The 10,252-nt window shown below is 41.3% G+C and overlaps 1 protein-coding gene across 1 annotated transcript in view; it reads left to right on the forward strand.

Annotated features, from left to right (window-relative positions):
* sema4ba (sema domain, immunoglobulin domain (Ig), transmembrane domain (TM) and short cytoplasmic domain, (semaphorin) 4Ba) overlaps positions 1-8,945 on the forward strand; it is a 38,597-nt gene extending 29,652 nt beyond the window's left edge. The window contains exons 6-15 of the mRNA XM_079255304.1: positions 294-405; positions 595-711; positions 988-1,145; positions 3,397-3,578; positions 3,795-3,945; positions 4,335-4,545; positions 4,654-4,769; positions 5,185-5,342; positions 5,577-5,668; positions 5,759-8,945. Coding sequence (XP_079111430.1) covers positions 294-405; positions 595-711; positions 988-1,145; positions 3,397-3,578; positions 3,795-3,945; positions 4,335-4,545; positions 4,654-4,769; positions 5,185-5,342; positions 5,577-5,668; positions 5,759-6,513 — 2,052 coding nt within the window. The 3' untranslated portion in view covers positions 6,514-8,945. The remainder of the gene's footprint in view (positions 1-293; positions 406-594; positions 712-987; positions 1,146-3,396; positions 3,579-3,794; positions 3,946-4,334; positions 4,546-4,653; positions 4,770-5,184; positions 5,343-5,576; positions 5,669-5,758) is intronic.
* The last annotated feature ends 1,307 nt before the right edge of the window (positions 8,946-10,252 follow it).

Below are 10,252 nucleotides of genomic sequence, written 5' to 3' on the forward strand. Positions count from 1 at the left end.
TTATCTCCTGTGCCCGTGGGACACGGATCAAAATATTTAATGCATGTAATAAGATTACATAAGAATCGATCTAGTTTCAATCCTTTTCTCCGAATCATTTAAGGCCTTTTAGACCAATCCATAGCAAACAAACACAGCTGACCTGCGTTTCAACTTTAACCAAACACTGACTGACCACCTTTTCTCTGCGGCACAGAAGGACAGCACTCACTGTCAGGTTACAGCTCTTCTGTTCACTTATGGGTGTCACATGTGGTGTGTGTGTGTGTGTGTGTGTGTGTGTGTATCCTTAGAACACAGCAGACTTTTCTTTTGTGATGAGCGACACTGGTGAGATTGTTTCAGAGGATGGACGAAGCCGCTGCCCTTTCAACCCTGAGTACAAGTCGACCGCCATCATAGTCGGTAGGTCTCTTTTGCTGCTTTTGTTAAATGTTTCGATTTGTTGGAAGCAGTATCATAAATAAGTGGAGGTGGTTGATGTAAAGACAAATTGTGGCCTAACCTCTGGATTTCATTACAGTGTGTGACGCAGAAGCTTATTCCCTTGTGATAAATATTGTGATTATGTTGGTCTTCTTCGCTGCGTTGCAGATGGAAAGCTGTATGCCGGCACAGTCAGTAATTTCCAAGGAAATGAACCCATCATTTACAAGAGTCTGAGCCAAGGCACCGCTCTAAAAACGGAAAACTCACTCAACTGGCTTCAAGGTATAGCTATTTGGCTGGAAAGCACTGCTTTTCATTATGTCTTCATGCAATAGATATTCTATACATAGCGTAACATCACATCTTACATGGGATAATTGACACCCTTGAAGTGTTTAGATCAGAACGGCTGTGTGACAGCTCTGCAGTCAAAAACCACCAGAGATAATGTAAATGAGAAGTGCTTAACCACAATCCCTGCTGCAACTGGACTCCGTTTAGCTTGAGGGACATCTGTTCTTGGATTCCCATGTGACAAAATTGTCATTCTCCTTTCAGACCCAGCCTTTGTTGGCTCTGCCTACATACAGGAGAGCCTGCCCAAGGGCAACCCAGTGGGCGATGATGATAAGATTTACTTCTTCTTCAGTGAAGCTGGGAAGGAGTTTGATTTCTTTGACAACACCATTGTGTCACGCGTTGCTCGTGTGTGTAAGGTGAGTGATGCTGGAGGACAGATAGTCCTTAAGCAACACGTGGTCCTAACGCCACTGTGGGAATCTATTGAACCATTTTATATGTGTTTGTGCTCAGATTAAGCTTCTATACAGGCACACATGTCATTCTCTAAAGGCTTGATTTAGCTTAAACACGTAGGCCTCGCCTCCTAAGTGGACATGCAGGGGAACATTATCTCTCTCATTTGACTCTTTTGTTTCTAATTTATTTTTCAGTTCTCATCAATCCAATATTTGTCTCCTAGAGCTGGATTAAAACCTATATATCTATAGTGCCTGGGATTTTTCCACTTTGCAGAACCCCCACCTCACATAATGTTTTTTAATGACACATGGGATTTATTTGTTTTCATTAGTGATATAATCACAAACTACTTCCCCAGACCATGTCTTTGCAGAGAAATCAGATTTATGACTTTATAAGGAGAATTAAAAATATGAGCTGTCAGTTTGAACCCACTCAGCCTTTCCACATCATTCAGTTTAACAAAAACATCCTACATAACAGAGTCTTGTAAATACTGACTCATGTAGCTTATTGGTGGCCAGTTTTCTCACATACGGTTAAATTAGGCACTCATTATAAAGTTTGCTCATACAAATGACCCAAAAGGAAATTAGCATTAATGTGTCATTTTTGGGAGACTGCTTCCCGAACGGATAAACAAAAATAGTGCAACAAACAGAGCTTCAAAATGAGGAAAATATTCTAAAAAGAGATGGAGACGCTTCATGTAATTGATATTATATACTGATGCTGGTTCAAATAAATTATTAAAACCCTGGCTTTGCCTCCATCTCTTCAAATCCTGTGCGAGTCACAGTGTCGCTTGCTGTCCCCATCTCCGTTGTGTATATTCAGGTGTTTGGTACTTTAGTTCTGCATCATTGGGGCTAACTACTAGAGGATAAACAATGTTTGGCCTGAAACAAACAAAGCAAAGCGTGATCTCATTTGCAGGATTGTTCAGTTTCCCAGAAAGAAGCCTTTTACTTCCTGCCGTGCTCATGGCTTTTGGAGCAGCCTTTTGAACAAGGGATGCTTTTACAAGAGATTAATGAATGAGATGCATTTGCTTCAATTATTCAGTAGTCAGTTTAAGCTCAGAGTGGCATTAAATTATAAAACTAGGCTCAGCCAGAAGGACAAGGGAATATGTATGTTGCTCATTATCTGCCTGGGTTACTACAGTAAGTAATTGCTTGAGAGGCTTAGCAACGGTCATGTATCATTTCCCCCCCCAACTAGTGCAGCAATTTCCTCTGATTGATGTAATACTAAAGCGGTATAAACTGAGGTTTTATGATAAAGGTTTTATGTTGTTTAGATCATGTAATGTATGTCTTTTATCCTCTGATCAGCACATTCTATAAACTGCTTTCATAGTGTTGGATTTGCGATATACAGACTGCGTGACCATCTTGTCGTCGCCCTTGATGTGCAGCCTCTTTACCTCAGACCTGTAACTCCTTGTGGAACATAATCTCCTTGACAGCCTTAAATACATCACATAATCACTTTCGCACTGAGGTTTAAAGATGCCATCGCCCTGCAATTTGTGTTGATATCCTGTCGTACAATCTGCATAGCTCAATTAGTTCTCATGTCGAAGTGCTCCCCGTGCCACTCGTAGCTCTTTAAAGCCTTGTACCAAAGGCGCTGAATCACAGCAATGGTGTCAGTGAAGAGTGATTGTTGGGGGCAATGCCTGTTTTTCTTTATCATTTAAGAGCACTTGCCCTCCTCTGAGCCCAGAAGTATGTTTTATCTGTGCCAGCTGTGATGATGTGGCACATTGTTTTCATGACCTAGAAGTGTTCTGCCTCAGGTTATATCTGTTTGGCAGCCACAATTGATTTATCTCATTATGGTTTTACTATAGAGGGCTGATGTTTTGTCACTTCAAACTGCTTCACCTATGAATGCAGCACTTTCTTCGTGTTTCTGGATTTGTCATGAAGATGGTAAACAAAGATGACAGAACTATTTTTTTTCAACATTGAATATGTTCTTCTGTGGTGTATTATGGCAACATGCCATATGATGCATATCGTCCTTTTATGATGCGCACCGTACAATCTTGTCAGATCCCATCATATCCCGGTGGTGTATCAAGCTGCATAGTGGCGTTGTCTGCAGTCAACACAGGAGTTTACCTCATATTATTGCACCCTCTGCTGGACTTGAGTCAAAAAAAACGCTTCACAACCTCCAATAACTGTCCTGCAGGGGGACATTGGCGGCGAGAGGGTGTTGCAAAAGAAGTGGACCACTTTCCTGAAGGCTCAGCTCCTTTGCTCTCTGCCAGATGATGGCTTCCCCTTCAACATAATCCAAGACATGTTTGTGCTCACGCCCAGCCCGGAGGACTGGAAGAACACGTTGTTTTATGGAGTTTTCACATCTCAGTGGTGAGCATTAACCGTACCTGCTTTAATTACAAAGTAACCAAATAATTGTTGTGAAAGGTTTAACTGAAGAGTTTAAAAGTTTGTCTCCGGGGCTTTAAAATCAATAAAATTATAAAACTGAATCAATCTATCTGAACCAAGAAAACAAAGTCAGAACAGGTTGACCTCAGGATTTATAAGCTCCAGTATTTTTGAACAACATCTTTGTGTTTTAAGGTACAAGGGTGCATCGGGAAGCTCTGCAGTGTGCTCCTTCACCATGGATCAGGTGGAAAATGCATTCAATGGGCGATACCGGGAAGTGAACAGAGAGACCCAGCAGTGGTACACATACAACCACCCAGTCCCAGAGCCACGGCCCGGAGCGGTGAGTCCTGTCCTCACTGCCCTCTGCTGGACAATCTGAATCCACATGCATGTTAATGTGCAGGAGCATGACAGGTTTCAGATGCTCTTGTCTGCTCATCAGTAACGTTCTTAATGTGACTGCCAGCTGAAGCTGGAGCAGATATACATCAGGATTGTGCCACGTTCCTCTGCTTCTAAAGATGATTTTTATCAAGCTACTGCTTTCATTTCCTGGTAGGCCTATCAGAGGCATCACTGAAGTATGTCAAAATAAAAACAAACAAAAGAAAAGATGCTTCCTAACACCAGCTCCTAACCTAACAGCTAGTTTCAGTTATTGTCAAGTGTGAGTATATATGTGTGAAAAAAGGGATTTTATTTATTTATTTTTTGGTCCTGTCTCCACAGTGTATCACAAATACTGCCAGAGAGCAGGGCATCTCCTCTTCTCGTCACATGCCAGACAAGGTGCTGAATTTTGTCAAAGACCACTTCCTGATGGACAGCGTGATCCGCAGCCAGCCTCTTCTGCTGAAACGCAATGTGCGCTACACACAGATCGCTGTCCATCGAGTCCAGGCAGCAGCAAAAACGTATGATGTGCTCTTCATTGGCACAGGTACAGTCTTTCTACTTACCCTACAGTCGCACACACACACACACACACACACACACATCAACCATCAGTTTTTAACTTTAATTCAAAGTTAAACTGTTTCTTTTCTAGATGATGGGAGACTCCATAAAGCCATTAATGTCAAAAACAAGATGCACATCATTGAAGAGATGGTGCTCTTTCGAGATTCTCAGCCAGTACAGCACATTGAGCTGGACACTGAAAAGGTAAAGTGGAGTGCTCCAAGACAAAGAAAGACTGCTTTAACTTGTACAGCTTTAACATGGTACGTCATAAGCTTAATGGCGAGTTAAGAGATTCCTCAAGCCATTAAGAGTTGCAGCCTAATGAGCAGACCTTGTGTTCAGTCAGCTAATTGCATGCAGCTTTCTCTCCCGGAGGGATCTGCAAACAGCCGGGGTTGTAACAGCTGGATTTGTGACACTTCCTGAATCCTGGCATGTGTTTGCTTGGAGTTTTACATTGGGGGAAATTAATACATTTCAAAACAGTTGAAAGAAAACAGACTACTGTATACTTAGATCAGGATCGGGCAGGGATGAAAGGATGAAAATGCTCACCTAGTAACTGTTTTTGGGCCACTTGCTGTCGCCCCCTTGCCTCATCACCTTCCCTCTACAGGGTCAGCTTTATATTTCCTCGCTCTCTACGCTGGTGGAGATCCCAGTGGCTAACTGCACTAATTATCAGAGCTGTGGGGAGTGCATCCTCTCCAGGGATCCATACTGTGCCTGGAATGGGAGGCAGTGTGTAGATGTCAGACTTTCTCCTGGAAGCAAGTATGAACCCCTCTGCACAATGATTTAGCAACATTTTAGCAGCTAACATTTTCTTTGATATGCAAATATTAGATTAAAGGAGTTTGTGTTTTAGAATGGGCCTTGATGATTGTGTGTGTGTGTGTGTGTGTGTGTGTGTGTGTGTGTGTGTGTGTGTGTGTGTGTGTGTGTGTGTGTGTGTGTGTGTGTGTGTGTGTGTGTGTGTGTGTGTGTGTGTGTGTGTGTGTGTTTCAGTGCAGGGCAACAAGATGTAGATGATGCAGACACATTAGCTATTTGCAACAAGACTGGGCCAATTCCACGGCCTGCTAAGCCTCCACCTGCACGTATGTAAACTTCTTTTTCCTAAACCAGAATTCTACACTTTATTTCATGCAACATCTGACTTGATCCATCTGTGATTTTATTTCCTACAGGTGCATCATCATGCCAAGTGATCATGATCCCGGCGAACACATTCAAAGTCCTTCCTTGCAAGCTGCGCTCTAATCTGGCCGAAAGGAAGTGGGAGTTCAGTGAGAGTGCAGGCCACTTCCATTACCCGAGCCCAGAGGGAGGACTGGTGGTGGTAGCTCAAGCTGACAGGCAGGAAACCTATGAGTGCTGGTCTGTGGAGGAGGGCTTCAGACAGCTGCTGGCAAACTACTGCGTGAGGGGTGAGGCCAAGCAGGAGAGCACCACCCTGACAGGTCGGTCCCGCACACCACAGATCAACCTGCCGGAGGAGACCCGCTTACCGCAGATCAACACCAAGACCTACTGGAATGAGCTGATAGTGGTGTGCGCCCTGCTGGGATTTTCTCTGGTGGTCTTCTCATTGTTTGTGGTCTACCGGAACCGCGACCACATGAAATCCATGCTCAAGGAGGGCGAGTGCCCAAACATGCAACAGAAGAAGCCAAGAACAGTGGGGAAACCGGTGGAAAACTTGCCACTCAACGGCAGCGCCGTCACAACATCAGTGCCAGATCACAAAGGGTACCAGACCCTTAACGACAACTACATCTGCAGCACTCCGCCTCATGAGTGCTCATCACCCGACAACAGCAAGAGCTTCTCAGAGCCGGAGAAGAGGCCCCTAAACTTAAGAGAAAGCCACGTAGAGATTTCTCCCACATGCCCGCGGCCACGCGTAAGACTAGGATCAGAGATTAAAGACTCGATAGTGTGAAGCTGGCTTCATGTTGCATGGGGTGAACTTAAAGACAAGAGTGCACTTGTTGAGAGAGACAAAACATTGTGGAACATGACAGCTGCACTCTCACTGAGAAACATTTCATTACACCGATTTTGCACTTTTGCCTCTTTTGTTCTGTCCCTGTGGTTCATCATGCATTTCATTTCATTTTCCTCTCACACTCCCTTCATCCAAGTGCATTTGAAGCACATCGCAGAAGCTCCGGTTTGCCTTCAGACTTCTGACACTTTCACACACAGCTCACAGGAATGTAACAATTATAGAGGCGACGTCACAACCACGACATAGCAGCTGAGTTTCAGAGCATTGCCTCCCTGTCCGTCCATATACTGGGAATGCTTTGAAAGGCAAACTATTACTCCAAAATGACACTGATATAGTATATAATGTTTTATTTCCATTGTATTACCTGGTGAGAATCCACTCTTCGCTGAGGCTATGCACTTTGTACTGTAGCAAGGTAAACACTCGCACCAGAGAATACACCAACTAGGCACAGTTTGCTAGATAGCCTGTTACATGAGTTGATTCATTATTCTAGACAGAAAGACAACACAGGGAGAGCAAAGATAATAAATCCAGAGATGAGAATAAAGAGTCTCATTAAAACTTGTAATACAAAGTACAGAGTTATCACAATAGGAAAATTACAAAAACTCCCATCATTTATGCAGCAACACGACAAGAAGAGAAAAATGGTTATGTAAATGATGACAAAACTATGGTTTTGAACATATTTGAACTGTAACTGGGTGTAAATATTTCTAGAAGGAGGCTTATGTTTGTTTTTGTTTTCTTTTTTTTTTTTCTGTGAATGCGATAAAAGAGGAAAAGCTCATTCCAGGTATTATCGTGCTGTTCTTCATGAGATGGGCAGTCTATGCAAAGTACATAATGTGAAGTGAGGTAAAACACAATGAAAAACTAAAACCTCACCTTGAGACTGAGTAAGCACAAAGGGGCTGGCGCTGTGAATTACGTTGGAATCAGTGGCCCCGGCAAAAGCACGCTCACTATACACTCACAATACCAACAGAAAGTATGCAAGCGATCTTAGCCATTTTGGAGTGTTTTAACGAGGGGGACAGTGAAATTCAGAGAGGCCGGCATGATAAAACAAGATAAGGAAACAAGGGTCCACAACGGTTTCATGTAAATCTCTGGTGGTTGATTTATTGCAGCATGACTAAACAGTATAAATATTTATTATGATTATGTGGCCAAATGTTTGTGTTCTGGAGAGGCATTCTTTACAGCCATTCTTCAATGTTTTTTTTAAATAGCTATCACTGTTTTCAAAGGTACACAAACTGATTTAAATAACACACCCGTATAGCCTCATATTTGACTTGATGGGTGTTTTGAAAAAGAAAACAGCCTCTTTTTGCTTAAATGGTTTTAAAGGGAACCATCAAAGCAATAACGTTCATTCTAAGCCAGTAATAAAAAAAAGAATTTTGCATTTAGTCATCTTCTTTATGCAGAAATAATCAATAAAACCACGTGAACGGCTAAATTCATGAGTAAAGATCATGTGCTACTTTGTTTTATAAGTCTTACTAGTGTTGTGGCACAAAGTAAAGATCTCAGAACCATAAATACACAAAGGAAAGGCATACAGCTTGTCTCAGAAAGCATGGGATTTGCACATAATGTTAAAAGCCTTAGAACAATACAGGTTATGGATCTGAGAACAAATCTGCCTATAGGCGGAAATGAATGATGCCTTCTGAAACAATAATCAGGTGATGTGCCTCTTGAGATGATAAACTAACCAGGTAGTAGTGCTGTAGAGTTGAACGCGACACTGTAAGCGTGACAGGGCTGGCCACTCTTAGAAACAAACAAAAAAAACTAATGCACACATGCAATTTAATCGTGTCAATAATGTATGGTGTGCTCATGAGGTGTTCCTTTGATTTTATGGTTTGATTGGTGGCTTCAGCCTCAGTCAGGGACAAAATGTAATCCTTAACACTTGGTATTATGTTGCATTTCCTGTAATGGCATTTCAAAAATGAATTTCAAAGACTGGTCAGCTGTAATCACTCACACTGTATGAAAGATTCATGCTTTGACTGTTATTAATAAAGCACCCAAATGGCAGCTTTTTGTGACGCAGCTGTCATCAGAACAATATTAAATCTGCTACAGCAAGTGTAGAACCAATTTGTGCAGGTACTTCCTTTGAATACAAGCTGAAAACTATTATTGCCACAGTGAAAGTATTGTTGTCTTCTCTCTTAACGAACCACTGTAGTCAGGCCTTCTATTAGCCACAGTACAAGTTGCTCAAACCGTTGTCAACATGTATTGTACAGCAAGTAAACTAGTTTTTATGTAAAGTTGTTTTGTAAATTCAGATGCCAATGTAAAAATATTGTGAATTGTATTTTTTGTATCATACATCACAACTGTGTTTTTTTTTTTATTTTGTTTTGTTTTTTTGTATTGTATATAAAAAGCACTTTATTTTAATTTTTCAAATAAAGATAAAATGAATATATATATATATATATATATACATAAATTTCTTTCAAAATGTGTTTTTCTCAATTACAGTATATTATAACTTTTTGTAATAAAAACATTTCCGGTCGATTAATTGTTTTCACAATTTAAAAGGCCCAAAGACAAATCTCATTTTAGGGAGTCCCTAGAGTCCCTAAAATGTTGAAAGCAGAAAGTGAAAAGTGGAGGGAAAAGAGGAAAACCTATACAGCAGGGGGAAACACCCTGTAAAGAGCGGGCACATCTGTTCATTAATTAATCCATGATTTTTTTGTTGACTTGTAGTCGGAAATGGTTTGGTCAAAAAGTCATTCCTCTGGCAGGCAAACGGGCAAAGGGTGAATTCTGATTTGAAATTTTGGGTTATAATTATCTAAATATTTGGAAATTGGTATAAAAATACAACAGTAAGTAAAACATCTGTGAAACACAATGGAGGAGGTTCCATCATGGAGTTTGCCAATGATATTTGGGGTTTTTGTCCAAACTGGTGGCAAAGAACCCTGAATGTGAATGTAGAAGGTACTATCAGAGTTTGATACTATGTAGAAAACCATCTGGAAAGCCCCTGACTGGCAGCAGTTTAATTTTTCAGCAGGACAATGATTCCAAACACGCTGCCCAAATACAAAACCTGGCAGAAACACCATCAGTCATGGACTGGCTTCCCCAGAATCAGGTCCTCCAATTTTATTGAAACAGTGTTGGATAATCTTCACAAAGGAAGGAACAAAAGGTATATTCACATCCAAAGAAAAGATTTGGGATGGTCCTCAAGAAGCATGGAGGACGATTGCTAAAGACCACTTAAAGAAATTCCAGCAGACACAAAACACTAGTTCATTAGCAACTTGAGCTCATTGTATTTTTAATGCTTGAATGAGTTGTAGGTCAGTGTTATAATCTAAACAATAAATAAATCAATTCATTCATTCATTCATTTTCTGTGCTGCTTAGTCCAATTAAGGGTGGTGGGGAGCTGAAGCCTTTCCCAGCAGTCTCTGGGTGAGAGGCAGGGTACACCCTGGACAGGTCGCTGGTCCATCACAAGGCTAAATAAATAAATATTATTTTAAAATGATAAGATACAAGGATTTGACTGAAAGCAAGTGAAAATAAAGTTAACTGGCAGACTTTTGGAAAGTCTAAAGACCACCTCAAAAGATGACTCACTCCTTGGAAGCAAGGCCGGATTATCCAA

The sequence above is a fragment of the Telmatherina bonti genome (genome assembly GCF_933228915.1).
Source record: "Telmatherina bonti genome assembly, chromosome: 2".
Classification (NCBI taxonomy): domain Eukaryota; kingdom Metazoa; phylum Chordata; class Actinopteri; order Atheriniformes; family Telmatherinidae; genus Telmatherina; species Telmatherina bonti.